Genomic DNA, 19,974 nt, shown 5'->3' on the forward strand with positions numbered 1-19,974 from the left:
CGGTAATGTTGTATAATAATCTATACTCAGGTTCTATCAATGTAACCTTTATACACAAACGACATATAGTTAGATCACTTTCATAACATGGTTTATTACAGGGAAATACAGAGAAAAACATTCAAAATGTTGTCAAATCAACACATGCATACACTAAAAAAAAAAGAACGAGAGATCACACCCTATGCCCTTAATTACAAATACAGAGCAAAAGGGGAAAAGCCACATCATTTTAAGCAAATTTTAACACGGCAATAAGAACCTGACTTGCCCATAATCCTCCCCTTAAACTCAAAAAAAGAAATGGCTTTTGGTCAACTGTACAGAAACAGTGTATACATATGTGTGTGTGTGTGTGTGTGTGTGTGTGTGTGTGTGTGTGTGTGTGTACAAGTAATGTCATGTATAGGTTTGGACCCTTTATCTGTTAAAGAAAATACATGGCAGGTGACAGATGGCTGATAATAAGGTGACACATATGCCCTAGGCTTGCAGTGATAACATAAAATACAAGCCGCTACCAATTGGCACAAGGCATTTTACCATACACAGTCAGAATCATGGCGATTTATTCTCTGAATCAGCACACAAAGCTGGAGACATAAACTGCAAATACAAATCGAACTATGACCAACAGCATGCAGTGCAGTGCAGTGCAGCAGGGCCTAAAGTGCCGGAGGAAAATCCATGAAAGTAAGCTTGTGAGACCAGACGGTGACAGTAAGGCATAGTGCATTAGCAGCTTCTTAGTGCAGGACAAGGGCTCTGCCAGATGAATATCAGGGAAGGCTTTGTGCTCCAGGGATTGGCTGTAAAAGGCCATGGCTTTTGCAAAGTGGTCTTCAGCGGTGGTTGATCTGTGCCAGCTGCACGGTGGGCTGGTGCTCATATCCCTGTCTGATGTCCTGTATTGATCCAATGAGGTGTTGAAATGTCAGACGCTCTGCTGGGTCAACGTCCCAGCACTGTCTCATCAGTGTGTATACCTGTAACATGGATGGAAAAGAGGGTTATTAGTGACGTATGGAGAGGTAGTGTGTGTGTGAGTGTGCTTGTGTGTGTTTGAGTGTGCGTGTGTGTGACAGCATGTGTGAGGGTAAGGAGATGACTAGAGTCTGGTTTACCTCTTGAGGGCAGTCCTTTGGACAGGGCAGTCGTCCATGTCTCTCTAGCAAAGTGATCAGCTTCATCACAGTCATCTGGCCTTGGACACTTCCCAGCATCTCAAAGAATTTCTGCCAGAAATGGTCATGGAAATAGCACACATTAGTACGCAGAAGTGCTCTGGGGTCATGTAATCTGTGGCTATCTAGGCTAATGGAGCTAGACATGTACAACAATACATTTCTTGAGAGATCTGTGGGGGGAATTCGGTCTAATTTGGGTGAGAACGTGTCAAGTTTAATACACATAAAACATTCTATACCAATCAAACGCCTCGTGAAGGTGGAGTAGAACTGCAAGTGCAAACAACTACAAGGGTTAATGGTGCTTTTGTGAACTTTTTTGAACCTCTTAATGCTGTCAAATTTAAATACATGTTTCTACGGTTCGGAACACTGGTGTCTAAGGTATGTCTGGACCCACAAGACTACTGTCTATCTAGCCCAGGCAACACTTCACCCAATGTAGTGTGATGGTGGTGTGAATGACATACCGAAGGAGGGCTTTGTCGACTTTCACAGTGGGTCATAATCTCATAAAGCGTTACTCCAAAGGACCATACATCAGAAGAGAAGGAGAACTTGCTCTCTTTGAGGCACTCAATAGCATACCTGACGGATACAAAAATTGAAAGCCTTTATGTATCATTCAGCTCTATTCAAAAAGGGCAAAAAGTACAATTCTGCTGGAACATGGTAGAGTAAAAGGATGATGTTTATAACTAGAACATACCAAAACACAGGGCTGTCACCATCCTCACTGACGCGGTAGTAGACCTTATCTTCTGGAATGTATTTTGTCAATCCAAAGTCGCCAATCTTCACAACGGCCTCATTCTCCACGAGCACATTCCTGGCAGCCAAATCCCTGTGGATATAGCGCTTTGAGTGGAGGTAATCCATTCCCTGCAGGAGACCAGACAACAGAGAGGGAAATGAGGGTGGATTGGAATAGGCTGCCGTGTCAGAGGTAGAAAGAACATCAAACCGATGACATTACTCTTGTAAATATTATACTGGAACCAGCGCAACTGTTCCATTGACCTCATCACCACAAAGGTTGGGGCTCACCTGGCATATCTGCTGGGCAAAGAGCAGACTCTGTGCCATCCCCACGTGGTGCTTGGCAAGGTACTCTCTCAGGCTGCCCAGTGGGAGGAACTCCATGATCAGCTGCACCACTTGCCCACCTGCTCAACAAAACAGCTAAGCTTTAGCCTTAATGACATGCACAAACCTCTTTGTGATATTCTTTCTGTATTTCTCTCTCGCACACACAAAAACCCACACACACACAACCCTCTTTGAAATATTCTCTCTCTCTTTGTCTCTCTGTCTCTCTCACACACACACACTCTGGTACACAAATGTTATATTCCGAACTGCTGTTATGGTGCTCTCTATCTTGGGAGGCATAGAGGCACAGTTACAGATAGTCACCAGCAGGGGGAGGATTTGATGGCAGTTACCAGCTTTGTTAAAGCGGTACAGCACACTTTAATGTGTTTTCTTTTGTGAACAACCCCTCGTCACAGTGGTAAGGCACTTCCCTTTTAGCTAATGAGTTTTTCATGCCATGGGTCACCAAAGTGATGAGGCAACTATGTCTTGCTGTGAGGTGTGAAGCGCTAACGATGAATGTGCATTTCCTGGAGGCCTGATGAGAACACCTCTTACCTAGTTCAGAGCAGCAGCCCTTGTACTTGACAATGTTTTCATGGTAGAGGGATTTGAGGATTTTGATTTCTTTCATCCAGCCATCATGGAGATGGCCACTTCCTTCCTGCTTCAAGGCCTTCACTGCCACGTACTCCCCGGTACCATCGTTAGCAGGGTCATAAACATACAGCATCACCTTTCCAAAGTGGCCCTTGAGGTGGTGCAGAAAATATGAGATCTATGAAAAGCCACTTAGATAACAAGAGAAGACCTGTCACTCTTATACACCCAAGACTTTGGAATGGGTTAAATGAAGGCTTTTAATGCCAGACGAAAAGTGGATCGATGTCTCTGCTTCGAGGATTATACGGCAAAGTGAAGAGATAGTCATGTACAACAGCACTCCACTGAATTACTAGCCAAAACTACAAAAGTAAGATCACACAAGATTTACAGCACATGGATCTGGTGGGTTAAAGCTATCAGACTGACAGGCTAAAACGCAATTTTAAAAACCGAATGAAGGCCGCCAAACCTAACTCTAAAGGATTGACTCAAGTACATTTTCTTATTGTAACTGAGGAAAAAATTGATCAGGTTGCTGAGGTGGCTGATGAAAGGCTTAATGCGAAAGGCTCTTCAGACTCCAGAGCCATAAAGTGAAATCTATGGTGTGAATTGCAATGTACTGACCTCTCCCAGGTCCCTGATCTTCTTCAGGTAACGCTTGAGGAAGACACTTGGATCCGAGTCTGGGCACGAGTTACTTTTTGAGGAAATGTCAGGATCTGGAGATTGATGAAAAATTAATACCATCAACTGCTGTTCCAAAATACTTAAAAAAGTGACTAGAAATTAAATCATAGCAAAGTAGAAACATTAATAATGTGTTTGAGCTCTTTCTGTATGAAAAGCTGAAGAACAGTGGAGTAGCAAGAAGACAAAACGATAAAAAACAAACAGAGGAAGTGGTCGACATGAACCCACTCTTGTGCTGTAGTTCTGTAAGCTCCCTCAGAATGGCACGAAAGGACGGTCTTTCTGCTGCATTATAGGTCAGGCACTTGCTGATGAAACTTGCCAACTCCTGAGACGACGGCTCAGCCAGGTGACTCTGTGTCTCGTAGAAACGTTCTTTCTACTCAGGTGAGAGAGAAAGAGACAGACAGAATGAGAGAGAGAGAGAAAGGGAGACAGAAAAAGAGAGAAAGAGGCCAGGTGAGAACATTTGTTTGAGATGCTTTGAGTCTGAGAATGTGACGTGAGCTAGATGCTGCCGTGCCTCATTGGGTGAGCTGGTGCTCATGGGAAGGTCTCCGTTGTTACAGATCTCCAGCAGGGTGGTGCCAAAGCTCCACTGGTCAGCCGCATTGCCCAGTGATGCTCCACAGGGCACACACTCTGGGGCGATCCAGGGGATGCGCTCAACACGCTCTGTGCAGAAAAACAAAAAAAATCAACATGAAAAGATGTAACCTCAAACTAAATGTCATTGCGACACCTAAGAGGAAATATCGCTACCATCAGGAAGTCGTGGTCATTCTTCCTGTTCTATTATCTAACGTGAAAAAAGTCTGATCAAGTCAACAAGGCAGGCCTGAAACTAGTTTTGAAATGGCCGTGCAACAGCTCTACAGTTTTACAGTACTGAAGCAGTTCAACAGCACTTCAGTATAACAGCTTTGTGGATCAGCTGCTGTTCAGTATAAAGGCACAAATGCTTTCGCTTCACGATTACCTTGACGTGACAGTACTGTGAGTGCGATGCCTGGGTCACTCAGCTTGATGAATGGAGAGGTGCCTTCCTCTAGTCCCCGTCTGACCACCAGAATGTTCTTAGCACAGACATTTCCATGCACTAAACGCTTTGTTTCCTGTGACACAAGTAAGAAACATGAAATAGAGAGATTTTAAGATAACATGCACAAACTGTGGACAAATATGAAGATAGATGAGCACCACTATGACTGTGCTTTGTTTAACAGTGCAAGATGATATAAATGTGTGTGTGTGTGTGTGTGTGTGTAGTATATCTCTTTGTGGGAGTCTTACCAGGTAACTGAGTGCGCTGGCTAATTGTTTAGCCACAGTAAATTTCCACTGCGGAGTGAGTCTCCCTTTCTCTTTCCGCAGAAAAATATCCAGAGGACCAAATTCAACAAACTCCTCCACCATGATGTCTACAGGGAGATCAAATCAATTATATGAATTTATATCTATAGTATATATTTATATATTCTTACATTTATATTTGTTTTATGGTATGACTAGAATTAAATGGCCTTCTTGATGACATAATAACATCATTACCAGGGTGAACAGAGGTTACCGCTGAACAATGGAAAAGTTATTGTTTATTGTTGAAACAAGAACTGTGGCAGAAATAGGTGCAAACCAAAAGCAGGTGACTGGTGCAGTGACTGACGCGCATGAAAAAGGGAACCAACAAAAGATACCACTCACTCTCAGATCCCTTTACTGATATTCCATGAACAAACACCAGGTGACTGTTGGACACCTGACTCATGAGACTCGCCGTTTCAAAGAATGCCTGTGAGGTTGAACAGACGTGACAAAAAGGGTTGCAGAGAGAGGGAGAGGGAGAGGGAGAGGGAAGAAAGGGAGAGGACACAGACAAATAGAAAGGGATTTAGTTGAATTAAACCGGGGTGATGTCTTTTTCTTGCTTTTTGTTTAATGTGGAGTGTTTATCTTATTTGAGCTTTTTGTCTCCAAACAACAACAACAATAATAATTACAAGTAGGAAATGCAAATATGAACTGTATTAATATTATTATACAGCTCAATCAGTTGTTCTCACCAGGGCTATGTCCTTGTGGCTCTGGTCCAGGATCTTGAGGACCACTCGGATGCCCTTGTGGTTGGTGTGGTTGTTATTCCATTCGTCCTCGTCATCCTCAGCCCCACCCCTCACTTGCAGACGGCCAGAGTAGATGTTTGTCCTGGTGCCCCTGCCCAGATGCTGTTCCTGTGGAGGGAGCAGAAGACATTTGTTTTGTTTAACAGCATAACATAAGACAAAATAAAACATCACGATATGTATGAATGTGTATGTGCATATAATATATATACAGTGGTGGCCAAAATGATTAGAACACCTGACAGATCTGGGAATATTGACCTTTTTTTTGTCTCCAAAACATGATTTAATTTCATAATGTAAATGAAACATGCAGATGGTTGTTCTGAGCACAACAAATAACAGATGAAGTGAGTCCTAGTGTTTTTAACCACTTTTAACTTTAATATTTGGTACGCCCACCTTTTGCAGCAATTACAGCAGCACATCTCTCTGGCATAGAGTCAATATATTTCTTGAGAACTTCAACACTAATGTTATCCCATGCCTTCTGCAACTCAAGCCAAAGGCTTTCCTTTGAATGTACAATAGATCTGTCCAGTTTATTTTAAACTCGCCCCAAATTTGCTTGATGGGTTTGAGGTCCAGACTTTGAGAGGGCCGGTCCATCATTTTCAATGTTCCAGCAGATTCCTTTATGTCACAGGTCGTACCGGCAATAGTTAGAAGAATGTTTAGGGTCATTGCCCTCTTGGAAAATAAATCCAGGCCCATTAACACGACTCGCAAAAGGTACCCTGTGCCTCACCAGAATGTTATGGTATACTTTCTTATCCATGATTCCATCAATTTCGCCAAATTCACCTGTTCCTGAGGATTAAATGGCACCCCAAACCTAATACTACCCCCTCCTTGTCTAACTGTTGGCAAGAGACACTCAATTTTATATCTCTCCCCCTCACTTTGTTGAACATACACTCTTTGCTTGTTGCCAAACTATTCAAACCTGGACTGATCAGTCCACAACACTTATACCAATCTTTCTTTGTCCATTTCTTGTGTTCTTTTGCAAATATCAGGCGTTTCACTCTATTTTTCTCTTTCAGTAATGTTTCTGTGCTGCTATTCTGCCAAAAAGTCCTTTTTCTCACAGCTTCCGACGCACAGTTCTTGAGGACACTATTGAACCATTAGTTATTGTGGTGTTAATCTCGTCACACAGTTCTCGTAAAGTCTTTCTTCGGTCCTTAAGACTGAGAATTCTGAGATGCTTCACTTGTCTGTCTGAAAAGTTAATTTTTTCAGCCTCTCCCCTCTCGGTTCTGGTGGCATGGCGGTCTAAAGTGTACTTTACAGTGCTTGGACTGCATGTCAAGTCCTTGGCTATGCATTGGTAACTACAGCCAGCATCAAAAAGGGCCTTTATTCGAACCTGTTGCTCACAAATTAGCTCATTCTTCACCTTAGCCATGTTCAAAGAGCAACATATGCTTCAAGACTGCCTCTAGAGGCTTTGAATCTATATCAATTGGTGGTGTGGCCTCAGTGACAAAACACTGATGCTACCAATCACTTAATGCGGAAGATAGGCCTTGTACATTCAAAAGAATCACCGAGCTGTGTCCTAAGACTCTTGCATCACCATCAATTTAACCACGATCACACCTGACAATGATTGCACAAGTCATTTGGCTTCTTCTGTGAAGGAACATGATTATGTGACATTGACAGTGAAATAGGCCTAGCTTGTTTTTGTACGTAAATTGACCTAAATCTACTTATGATGGCTCTATTCCACGGTTTATAGAGCATAATGATGACTTTGTAGTATTTAATTAGTTTTAAGGGTATTTTAATGGCCAATTCAACAAAAACAACTGACACTTCTTAAATATGCCTAGTGTTCTAACAATTTTGGCCACCACTGTATATATTATATATAATGTAATACTCAATATATTAGACAATCTACTCACACACATATATATATATATAGAGAGAGAGAGACAGATGAATCGATATTACACAATGTAAGACTATGCCGAAGGAGAGAAGTGTGGTTGGGATAGAGGGGGAAACTCACCCGTGTTATCTCCTTGTCTTTGATCTGGTGGAATCTGAGCTGGCTCAGGTTGAGGGTTTCAGAGACCGGCTTCATGCTGCTGTTGGTGCCCCTCCTGATCACAAGCAGGTTTGACGGCTCTGCCAAATGGGACAGAGATTAAAACATGAAACTATTTCCAAACAAGAGTGCAATTGAAATGAGACCTAAATGATGTTCTTGTGGCTCAACACATAGCACAAATGGTAGCGCAAGGTGCTAACAATACTAAGATCATGGGTTAGACAATGAGTACACAGTAAACATACTGATGAAATATGTATATTTGCACTGTACTGTAAGTCACTTTGGATAGAATTGTCTGCCAAATAACTATATCAAATTTCACTAATGCACCATGAATCCACCATGAAAAGAGGCTTACAGTGGATGCATGGTAATGTTCACATCACACCTGAGAGGCCTGAAGTAACTGAGCACAGACACACCTGCAGGGCGGGGAAGGCAGCATCTCTTCACAGTGAAGGTGTCTTTACCAGACCTGAGCACAAAGGTCTTGAGCCCATCGGTGAGCTCCTTCACATTACAGAACTCCTTGTTCCAGCCCTCAAGCGCAAACTTTCCATCCTTCTGTAGGATCCTGAACTGTTTGTATGTTTCACAGTCCTACAGGTCACAGGAGGAGAATGGACCAAAGACAGTAACATTAATAGTCAGTCTGATAATAATAAGAAAACCAAGTGGTATACTTTGAGGGAATTAGCTGCGATGAAAAGGTTTGTGTGCACACACTGGATGGACACCTACACTGTAAACCCAGACAGTTCTACTAACTCATAAACATTATGTATTCAGTACTTAAAACCTGGTATTTAGTTGACCCAACTTAAAATGTATTCGTTTTCTGAGCAAGTGCAGACGTTTTAATTGTATAGGAATGTATTTGTATGAGTTAACATTGCCTGATAACTCAAAAAAATGTAGTATCTGACGTCATCAACGTCGTTGAGAACACCATTGCAAAGCTCTTGCGATGAGAGACGGACACAGCAAACTTAAGGTAGAGGAGTCGTTTAGTAATCTAGAGGTTGGAAGGTTGCTAGTTCGATTCCCCACTCCTCCTTACCAAGTGTATAAGTGTGAACCCCTAAACTGCTCATGATCTATGAATGCAAAATTCCTTGTCAATCGCTTTGGATAAAAGCGTGTGCTAAATCACAGATGTAAATGTAAATGCAGTGGCAACACTGGGAAGGCGGTCGACCAATGACAGTTCTCTCTACAGTAAGAGCTTGCGCAAGAACTTGGAACGTAAGGAAGATACCCTTTCAAAAACTTGTAAGGGCGTAATAACTAGTTTGAGAAAGACCCAGAGAAACACATATATCTGACAAGGCTAAATCCTTTACGATTTTGGAATAATTTGAGTTCAGAGAACTCAAAAATTATGAAAATGATAGCACAAAAAATCAGAATAGCCGATGTATAATTTTTGAGTTAAGTTTACTTCAAAAAAATAATATATGTACTCAAATTTTCTTATGTAATCGGTAACATCAAAAGTTTTGAGTTCTCTGAACTTGTTCAGGTTTACAGTGTAGCATCTGAAACATTATGGGCCCTATTTTGATGGCAAAACCTTCAGTCGGAAATGGCAATGGTTTCACAAAAAAAAGAAATGAATGTGTTTTTTTATCAGATAGATAAATCAGACTTGGGCAGTGATGGTTTGTGATTGGCGCAGTCAAGTGTTCCCTATCAGAGAAGAATATTTTGCCAATATTCAAAATCCAAGGCTCGTGGAGAGCTTAATTTTTCGAAGAGTTTTGACAACCCCCCCAGGCAGAATAAGCCATTTCCGACAGCTGTTTTCCACATCAAAATAGAGCCCTATAAATGAATACCTCATTCCTGCTCAGCACAGCTAAAATGATGCAGTGGTAATCCAGTACACTCCATCGCAGAATATACACCCCCTCTGAGCCTCCCTCTTTCTTCAGTCTCTGCTGTACAAATTCTTCCCTGACAGAGAGAAAAAGAAAGAGAGAGAGAGAGAGAGAGAGAGAGAGAGAGAGAAAGAGGAAGTATGTCAGGCTCAGCAGCAGACTACAGCATTGTAGTCAAGTAGCGCATTTGTCAAGTTGTGGGTGGATTTCAGGTGGGATGCTTGCCTTCTTTTCATCACCAAAATGTATACTGATTGTCATTAGACATTGCAAACGTCATAACTGGCCTTGTAAGGCACAACACTCACTGGAGGGGGCCGTGGATGCCATTGGCGGCGCTCATCACCACTCTGAGTGGAGCTACCTCGTGGCACAGGTAGTGGTGGGCATCAGCTGTGAGGCGGAAGTAGCCATCCAACAGAGAGACGAGAGAGCGAGCCTCCAGATTGGACCTCAGCTGCAGGTCCTACAAAAAAACAATATTTTGACGGTTAAAAATCATCTGGGATGGTGCAAAATACTGAAGATGACAATGTGTAAAGAACTAGTAATAAAATCTCTGTAACAAGTTATAATACCTTATTAAGATAATTAAAGACTAAAACACTTGAAGCAAGTGAAATGCTTTACCATAAAAAAATGCCTGGTAAGAAGAAATAGCTTTTCAGATTTAAGATATTTCATCTTAATAAGATATACATTTTTGCAGTGTAGTGATATGAGACTTCAGATGCACGGTGTGGGATATATTAGGAACTCCTTACAGCAAAGAATAGTATGTTGCACAGGCATTAAACATATTCTTGCAGCTCTAAATGATCTGGGACAGTGAAGCACACTATAGCTTTTGTGGGACAGTGTAACACACACACAATTCTGTGTTCATCAAAAGTCTAAGCAATTCATCCAGTCCAAACATTATAACATTATTTGAATCATCCAAGAGAACCAGGTGTTGTACTCATATGCGGTACTCCAAGCTAAAGCCATATCAACATGATAGCATGATGGAGTCTTCCAAGTGCTACTCTCACCATTGCACGATTGTCCTGATGAGAGATGCAGACATTGGCTCCGACGATGGCGATGTGGGAGATTTCAGGGAAGTCGCAAAAGCTGCTCCATTTGTCTGGGGCGCTTGGTTCCTGTGAGCAAGACTGCTGCCTGCTCTTCTTTTTACTCCCCACATTCCCCAGGTAGTCGTTGTCCTGAGCCTAAGACACCAGAGCAGAAACATCAAAATCTTCAAAGCTTGCTGAAGTACAGAACCTCATTTTTAGAGAAACACAATTCCTTAGAGAACTCGTTCCCTTAGAAGAACACAAACCTTTTGTGCCAAGATCTTTCTCCACTGAATCCCTCTGGTGCCGGAGATCATTACTTCACAAGTGGGCCCCACATCGCCGTTTTCCTCCACGTCCCCCTGCACCCTGGAGTCGCTCAGGTAGGAGCCGCTGCCGTCGCCATCCTCTTTCAACACCAAACGGATCACGGGGAACGTCTCTGTGCCAAAACGGGGTGCCAGGTTCTCCAGGGTGGCCAGGTATTTGTACATGACCTCCTGGGTGCTCAGCTTGCCCTGGCTGACGGTGTGCTGCTGGAAGGTCAACACAAACTCGGAGAAGACACGGCCAATGCGCAGCTTGGTGAGGAAGTTGTCCCGCGAGATGTGCCTTGAGAAGGAGCGGGGGATGCAGCGCAGGTAGCTGGGAGGAAAAAGAGAAACCAAGCAGGCCGTCAGTGCTTTTCTATGCAAAGCGCAGTAAAATAACTCCAGATTTACAAATTCACTTCTATTTAAACTGGTCCTTTTCAGTTTACTTTCACTGGGGTCGTTTGATGATTTGAACTTACTTGTTTACATAGCAACGATAACAATGAACATAGTCTCAAGGTAGTTTATAGGGTCTGAGGCCTAAACCCCTGAAGACAAGCAACAATGTCCAAGAAGAAAAACTCCCTTTTAACAGGAAGAACCCTTGAGCAGAACTAGGTCCAGATGGCAAAGCCCATCTGCCTGTGGCCGCCTCAGGAAAGACACAGACTGAGGAGCAAGTATGAGTGAAGGCAAGGATAGAAGGGAAGAAAATTAGGTGGGAAAACAGGGAAACAATCCAAAGCAATTTTACATTAATTTGACAGAAAGATTAACAAATAGCACCCAGGCTCTGATATCTTCCTTAGTCTGAAAGCTCTGAGGGATTGTCGAAGAAAAACGTATTATATCTTTTTATATCATAAACTTGTTACTTTTTTTTCACATGAAGCCTTCCTTATTGGAGGCTGTCCAGAGTGTGATTTTGAAAAACATCCACCTGATGTGTTTGGCCACATCTTGCAGATTGGAGTCCGACTGCAGGGCTTTGTGAGACATGTGGAGCACAGCCATCCCCAAGCTCTCGTTTTTATAACGAGTCAGCTCCGCTTCGCCCCGCACATCTTCCATGGGCGCAACGTCATTCACAAAGTCAAACTTTGCCTGCAGGACATTAGATAATGTGTGTTCATTTACAATGAACATCCACCCTTACATATGCATTCGGAACATTAATATCGCTTTATAAGGAAGTTTGCTAACTTTAATAACACTATATTACACTGGCATCTTTATAATACATAACGCATGTTTGGAGTTGTGTTTACTCACCTGGGCAAACAGGTACTCCAAAGAAGGCATCTCAAGCAGAGGGGAGCCAGCCTTCTCTGGTGTCGCTGTCCGCTGGGCATAGCGGAATACAGCAGGTTCCTTCTCAATCAACCCATGCCAGTTACGGAAGTAAAACCTACATAACCAGACCACACAATGATAAAAAAAGATGAGGAACACCACTGTAATATGTGCACACACAAAGATTCTCACATACTGTAAAGTCACTCTGCTACTGTACCTTATACGGAAGTGGAGTTCTAAAGTAGTGACCTTTTGTGGGTCAATGCTGTGGTTAGGACTGTACCAGCAGTAAGACTGAGGGTCGTACAGAGCAAAAAGATTGTGGCACATCGGTGAAATCCCTAAAAAATTAAATACAAGAGATTACAAGTAATGTCTCAACATTTCCCATTCCTCAAAAAAAATTCCTTAGATGTGTGATGTTAAGTACATGTAGGTTCCATACCAGCAACCTGTGCTGCCCTGATTGACAGCTCCTCAGCAGTAACCTCATTCTCCTTGTGGGTCAGATACTGCGCACCTTCTTTGGTCCAGAAAACATAGACATGAATGCCTGGCCCCAAAGGCTTTTCACACTCTGGGGTGGATGACCCTCTCCTGGTGAGTCTGTAGCGTCCGCGTCTAGACATCGCCCATCAAGTCTCACACATATACCACTGATGGAAGAGAGGAAGTTTTTTCTCAGATACTGCATACTGATGTAGATCATTAGATGAACCATATCCCTATTGAAAGTACCAGTAATTTTGTATGGTTTTACACAGAATGTGAATAAAGAATCAACAAGGCTAAATGAGAGAAATACAAAAAAAAGAGACTCCTTTTCAAGTCATGTCAAGAGACATGGAATGTGAAACTGCCACAGTAAACCTGAAATGCCAGACTTACTATCCCATACCAACACTGACTGGATTCATACTTTACACTAAAAATCATTTAACAAGGCCTTCCGGGGAAGGAGGAAACAGCCATTGCAATCTTAAGAGTGAAAGTAAACATCTCCGAAGTCCGAACACTTACAGTGATGCACTCATGTGTACATAGAATGCAAGCGCAACCTTCAACAAAGACCTGGTGATTAGGGTATCAGGCAGCCTAATACAACGAGTGAATAAACTTTTAGTTGAAACGCTTAGCAAAATATAATACCGTCACCACCTTTTTAGCTCCTTCCGCTTACAGAATAGGTTAGACGGTGGGCGCTTAAAGAATAATAAACACAAAATATGTTTTACCATTCAGATGAAAGGTACTGAATCCACAGTGTTTTTGATCCCAGACTTCTTAATGTGTGATCGTCTATAACTTACATCTAAATTATTGCGTAGATTTGATCGCTTGACAATGATCACGCATTCACTTATCTCGTCGCACGCAGTCTTTACGTGACAGCTCATAACCGGGATTGCTTGGGCAGAGCCACTCCCCTGAAGCTATTGGGAAATACCCGTACCCAGAACCCCGTTGGATAAAACTGACATTTATAAGCGTTTCAGTAATTTAATGTAGCGATTAGATAAGAGCAATATTTTGTCTTAAATGTCGTCTTCCAAGCCTGATTAAAGAACCCAACAGAATATATTTCATACATTAGGTCTAAAAAAATGTTCATATGGACCAATGACTGTAAATATGTCATTGATATGGACAATGATGCCATCTAGTGGTCAAAGAGTGTCCGTCACGAGGTTGTAACCAAAACACATTATGGCTCTTTACTGAAACTGCAAAAAGGATTAATAGTCCGGACAGTCCGGTTCACAATGGGTAATCTACAGTCTTGAGTGTTTGGCTGCTAGTTACTCTGCCTGCTTTCATAACAACAAGTTATTAATACCCTACTGCTACAGCAACTGGATTAACTTTTCAGTTTAAGTAACATATTGTCAAGATGAAACTCGCATGACTAATGATCTGTGTTCCGCTTTGGTTATTGGTGAATCAGCATTCTCAGAATGCTCCGCTTTGAGTGAAACTAATACATGCTCATACAAGGCTAACGTTTTCCAAAGAATATTTTAATTTTCCAGAGAACAGCATCAGCAAACACAGCCACAACAAAGTTGACACATTTTGTTTTGAAGATGTCTCCGCATATTTAACCATGACTCGCTTGTCCGTCTTGCATTTAAATTGGTCCTCATCGCATCCTTGCGATTCATTTAGAGGAGGACAAAAAAAAAGATAAGGAATGACGTTAGCCTTGAATAGACGATCAAGGACAACAAAGTAGAGAATACATGGCGATGACAGCCGAGACCACCATTTTAGACAGTGCAGGGCACTGTTCGTTGTAACAACAGCAGCTTCAGGCCAAGCAACAAGCACTCTTTCATGGAGGCAGTTTAATTCCTGTTTATTACTGTTTGTTCATTTCTCTCCCTGTACCAGATGGCCAGTGGTTAGCAGAAGCGGAGTAAACAAGATCTGCCCACTGCTACAGTTGTCTCATTTCAGGACATCCTTTACAAATTGGAGTATGACATTTCTTTTACTTTTGTAGGGATATGTATTTCTATTGAGATACTCACACTCAAATAAATAATAGCCTTCAAAATATGGCAAGTATTGTGTGATGCATTCCAAGGACTGATTTCTGTTTCACTGAAATCTCTAACTTTCCCGTACGGCTCCATTTTCCGTTATATTGTTAATGTTATGTATTTGTGTCTTGACACCAATTCAGCAGTAAGCTCAACTGTGCAATATTCGTGTTTTTGACAATTTATTTCAACACATTGTTTGTATGGATGAATGTGATGAATGTCCTGTGCGGAAAACCATTTTGAGGAGACTTCTGTGATGGCAAGTGAAGAGTATGAAAAAATGATAAACTATGCAGATTTGTCTGTGCTCACCTTAAAATAAAAAACACAACTTAGAACAACTTAAAAATCAATAAAACAACATTTTTTTTTACATCTGTAATTGTATTAGTATTTGATCAGACATAATGACAGAAAATGACAAGCTGCACTATATCTATCAAATAAGAAAGTTATACACCAGTATTATAGAAATATCAATTAGAATATACAATAACCTGTTAGCAACAAAAAAAATAGCACTAAAAAATGGGGAAAAAATACTAGCTTGAAATTTCTCTGAGGGAGACATTTGGTGTGTCAAATCTGTATCAGACTGACACACAATTATGAGGTCCTCCAACCTAAAAATAACCAAACTAAAATGTAAATAACTATTTCAAACAATACGCTGCAATATAATCCAGGCCTAAATTCCATACCACAAGAGTAAAGCCTGGCCAACTTGCAGCTGGTTAAAAATCATGTGTGAAACTGACATGAATGTCAGCCAGCAAAGAACCAAGAATATTCAGGGATAAGCTTTCAGTTCTAATGACTTTCTGTGTGCGTTGTCTCCTCTTGTACTCACACTATGGCCTCTCACATTACCCGCCTGAGTAGAAGTAGCACAACAAATCAAGCTAGTTGAAACCATGTAGCTAGCAGGAACATAACAGTGCCGCGTGCATCCTCATTCAGTCTCATGCCTATGGTTTGGGCTTGATAATGAACTGCTTGCTTCTCTTGCCCAGTATATTTGAGGCTGTGCATGTGTACGTCCCAGGCCGTAGGGTGGATGAGGTTAGAACTGGTTGATCCTCCATCTTCTCCAGGGAAAGGGCAGCGGTGCTCCAGGTGTATGCTGGCGGGGGGTGTCCCATGGCCGTGCAGTTTAGCGACGCCTCTTCCCCTTTGCTAAGCTCCAGGGTCTCATCTTCAGGGTGGGAGAATGAAGGAGCGTCTGTAGCATGGTGAGCATATGTGCATGCATGTAAAAAAAGGGAGCACACACAAGCACAGGTACACACACAGATCACATACACACAAACAAACGCACAGATACACACAAATATGCAAACACCAATACACATATACACACAGACAAACACAGAGTTGGGGGGTTGGTGAGAGAGATTAACCACTGACATTAGAGATTTGCAGAAAAACCGTAAATAAGGTAATCAATTAAGAAATCAATCATATCAAAAGCAAATCCAAAGTATTCAGTCCTACATTCTCCAGCAGACAAAGTTCACAACGTTACTCACAATGTACAGTGATATCTAGAGGTTTTGAGGTCACACTGGGAGGAGGCCGTGGCCCGTCTACTCCCAGGTCCAGCTCGGCTGTACACCTGTACTGGACCCCATGATCAGCCATGGTAGGGGTGATGAGGAGGGAGGAGGACACTTGGACTGGTGTGGTCGGTGACAGGTCGGCGAACGAGTGGTTGTAAACTTCTGTCTGACCTCTGTACCACCTCAATGTGAGATACTGCACCGGAGCTATGTTCTGCACCTCACACAACAGCTGATATTCCTTCCCCTCCACCATAGTACCTGTGTGGTTCAGGCTGATAGACACACTGTCTGGGCTTTCTGAGAAGAAGAAAAATGTAATGCAGTACATTCACTTCTTCATAATCACTTAATCTGGGCCAGTTTAATTGAAGTAAATTGAACTTAAAATAGCCTATTACATCAAAGGCATTGGCTACAGTGTATACATATCACGTAAGTATTGTATCATAAACTCACTGTAAAGGACGAGGTTAAGTTTCTCCTCACACTGCCTGGGTGCAGTGAAAAACACACCGTAGCAGATCGGCTCTTCAATCCAGTCGATCAGGCTGTCCACTTTCCACTGAACTGTAAGGTCATTCTGCGTGTGTGTGGCGCCGACAGCTGACTCCCAGCCTAACACACGGACCGGCCGAGAGGCCACGCAGTTGACCGTCACTGTCTCTCCGAAGGCCACCACAACTCTGGAAGGCCTCAGCTCAAGAGAGCAACTGTCACCTGCGAGAGCTGCGTAGATAGGCTACATTGATATTCTTCATCACCTTCTAGTTCCTCAGCGTTATCAGTGACCCAGGTGACCATCAACATACACGACCTAGATAAGTGCACTGCACTGTTTACAAAATATTTCGGCTGACATTACTGTAAAGACTCTAAACTTTATTTATCAGATTTTAAAACTGCCAGGCCTGTGGTCGGCCTACATACCACATCGCTACATTCATGCTCTGATTTGACACAACCGACTGAAGTTACACAATCCCATTAACTGAAATCCCCCAAAGTAGGCTATGTTGTCTTTGATGAAAAATGAGGCTACATTACAGTTCTGCCTTATGCTTCAAAAGACCATTCACAAATTAAAGCGAAATTCCCACAGGCTAGCCTAAAAATTAAGCAATCTTAGCTTATTTAAGTAAGCTGTAAAACTATGAGGCTACTCGAAGACCATGACTTTCTCTATCCTTGGAATTTCTATTAACGTCAAACTAAATGTAATAGCTCTTCCGTTAGAAAAAGCCTTCTTGCACACATACGAAATGCGGGCATCTCACCTGTGCAGAACATGTAGACTATATAAAGGCATCTCAAATTGTTTCTCTCCATCTTGATTGAGATTTCGCCTCGCTCTGCCCTGATTCCGGTTGAAAAGCGAGCGGAATTCCGACTTTGTCCTGCTTGGCAACGTCATGGACCCTGGCTAACAAAAGCCCCCCTTCCCATGGACTTTCGCTCTCATCTGAGTGTTAGGCTAAAGGCCCATGAAGGGGGATCTCAGGCCCAAGCCATATAGAAAGCCGCTCTCCCTGCAGCATAGTAATGTTTCCCATTCCCGCTTTCCCAACCCCCACACTGTGCGCCGTTACAAACAAGAGGGAGGGTCCTTTCAATACTACTACAAAAAAAACTTGTATATGACCACAGGAATAACACTTACTTAGGGTGGTACTATAGACAGCAGGTGATAAACTTAATGAATGAAAACATGGGTATGAGTGCATGGATGGAAAGCAGGACGGAGGGAAATACTGACAGCTGTCAACCACAGACTGACATGTCAGCATGAAACACTGTCTCAGTCATTTAGTCATTTAGCAGATGCTTTTGTCCAAAGTCATACATCCTTGTGAATTTACAGCAGCACTGAGTGAAGACAGACAAGATGCCTCTGAAAGGTCAGAAGCAAGAGGTCAGGGTGCGTTCTGCAGGCCTTCCCTGCACCAAACTGAACAACTGTTAACAGCTGTTTCTGGGTGTGTCTCTGTTTTGAACATAAAATATGAACATAGCCTCTAGCCTCAAATGAATGCAGCATTGTATTCTCAAAAAACTTGAGGAGCTGACCTAAGTTACACAGCCATTTCATTACCATACCATTCAAGGTTGAACTTTTAGAGAGTTTGTCTATCAGTGTTATAGCATATCTTATGAAAAGACATACTGTGTGAAACCATCTCCAAAGTCTAATTTTAACCCCTTATTTGTTTTACGTGGGGCTAATTCCAGAACCATGTACTCTGGCATGCTGTCCCAGCCCTGACTGCAGCCTGCAGAGGTTGTTATGGCAACCCTTATCCGGTCTACACAAACACAGTTACTTGGCAGTGCTTGTTCGCCACAGTCCTTCAGCAACAGAACATCTAACACAAAAGACAAGCATGGCTCTGACAGCATGTTTGTAGCTATTAGCATAAATAAAGAGATACAACCTCATACAGTTATGGATTATAATGTTTAGTCTAACTCTGTCATGCATATGGTGTTTACATTCAGAAAAAAAAGTTCACATATACAGTATATTCTGTTTGACAGCTTTGATTTTTCTTTCACTTTGTGTACTTTCCATTTCCAGTGTTGTCACATGAAGTAGATCATCTGGCACAACCTGATAAACAGCGGTCATAACTTTGTTGAGTGGCAATTCAACAGTTGGTTTTGGGATTATACTAACACATGTCGTTTACAACTGCACGTAACAATAAACAGCAACCCACTTTTAAATCTGTGCAAAATAATGTAGGCAAAGTTTGTATTATTAGTACGCAAAAAGACACGAAGTGCATGTGTTCAATTATTAAATGTGTTACACTCAAGAAGAATCAAATACATTTTGGTACAGGTTTGATTTAATTGCCTGTACTGGATCTTTTCAGGTTCCTTGAATGCATGATTGCAATAGTTAAAGGAATGACTGAAGGCAATAACAGTTTATTTATGATTTTTTGAATGTAGATGAATTAAGATGAAGTAAGGACAAATTATCCAGTTTTTGGGTCTCTGGTCCAAAGTAAAAGACACACACCAATACAAAAAACTGTGACTCGTCCCCCATTACGCATTTGGAATTGATAAGAGCATTCAAATAAGATAAAAATGATGGGAAAAAAAGAATTGTAGGGACATTTAGAATAGATAAATATTTGCGATTAATCGCGATTCATTTTGAGTTGAGTATGTCAAAAATGCGATTAATCGCCATTAAATATTTTGATCGTTTGACAGCACTAATTAGAACATGATGACCTGCGAGAGATTACTGCTGAACAAACTAGTCGTTCAGTTGCCCAAATGTGACCCACTTTTTAGTCAAAAATATTGATTTGAACAAAGAGAGTTAAGTTATGTGAATACAATACTACAGATTTATATTACGCTGACATTTCAGATAAGGCTGGGCTTCTCATGTTCTCTTAAAGCGGTCGCCTCTGGAAAACATATTCAGTCCATAAGGTCCCCAGGTGGAATCTCCACAAGCATTCTGTTGAAATGATCTATCATTTCTTTATCGGTGAAATGAGAAAAAAATAAATAAATAGAAAACAC

General features: G+C 41.9%; 2 protein-coding genes across 2 annotated transcripts; both read right to left on the reverse strand.

Annotated features, from left to right (window-relative positions):
- Window positions 1-152: 152 nt before the first annotated feature.
- On the reverse strand, window positions 153-13,700 carry tyk2 (tyrosine kinase 2). Its single transcript, XM_080857253.1, has 24 exons — window positions 13,559-13,700; window positions 12,769-12,979; window positions 12,541-12,664; window positions 12,300-12,435; window positions 11,968-12,131; window positions 10,980-11,358; window positions 10,687-10,866; window positions 9,961-10,118; window positions 9,611-9,728; window positions 8,195-8,372; window positions 7,728-7,846; window positions 5,645-5,812; window positions 5,286-5,373; window positions 4,875-5,002; window positions 4,561-4,696; window positions 4,105-4,256; window positions 3,810-3,960; window positions 3,516-3,610; window positions 2,841-3,033; window positions 2,235-2,353; window positions 1,897-2,069; window positions 1,658-1,775; window positions 1,125-1,235; window positions 153-986 (listed from the first exon to the last, which is right to left on the reverse strand). Exons 2-24 carry the CDS (start codon window positions 12,950-12,952, stop codon window positions 843-845), a joined length of 3,516 nt encoding a protein of 1,171 aa, XP_080713379.1. The 5' UTR covers window positions 12,953-12,979; window positions 13,559-13,700; the 3' UTR covers window positions 153-842.
- Window positions 13,701-15,837: 2,137 nt separating this feature from the next.
- Window positions 15,838-17,788, reverse strand: LOC308379144 (vascular cell adhesion protein 1-like; the record flags this gene model as incomplete). The annotated part of the gene is made up of 4 exons (XM_080856199.1): window positions 17,706-17,788; window positions 16,888-17,157; window positions 16,399-16,728; window positions 15,838-16,091 (listed from the first exon to the last, which is right to left on the reverse strand). The coding sequence occupies exons 1-4, from the start codon at window positions 17,755-17,757 to the stop codon at window positions 15,838-15,840; spliced, it is 906 nt and encodes a 301-aa protein (XP_080712325.1). The 5' UTR covers window positions 17,758-17,788.
- Window positions 17,789-19,974: the final 2,186 nt, after the last annotated feature.

This window comes from Sprattus sprattus (assembly GCF_963457725.1).
Source record: "Sprattus sprattus genome assembly, chromosome: 18".
Taxonomy (NCBI): domain Eukaryota; kingdom Metazoa; phylum Chordata; class Actinopteri; order Clupeiformes; family Clupeidae; genus Sprattus; species Sprattus sprattus.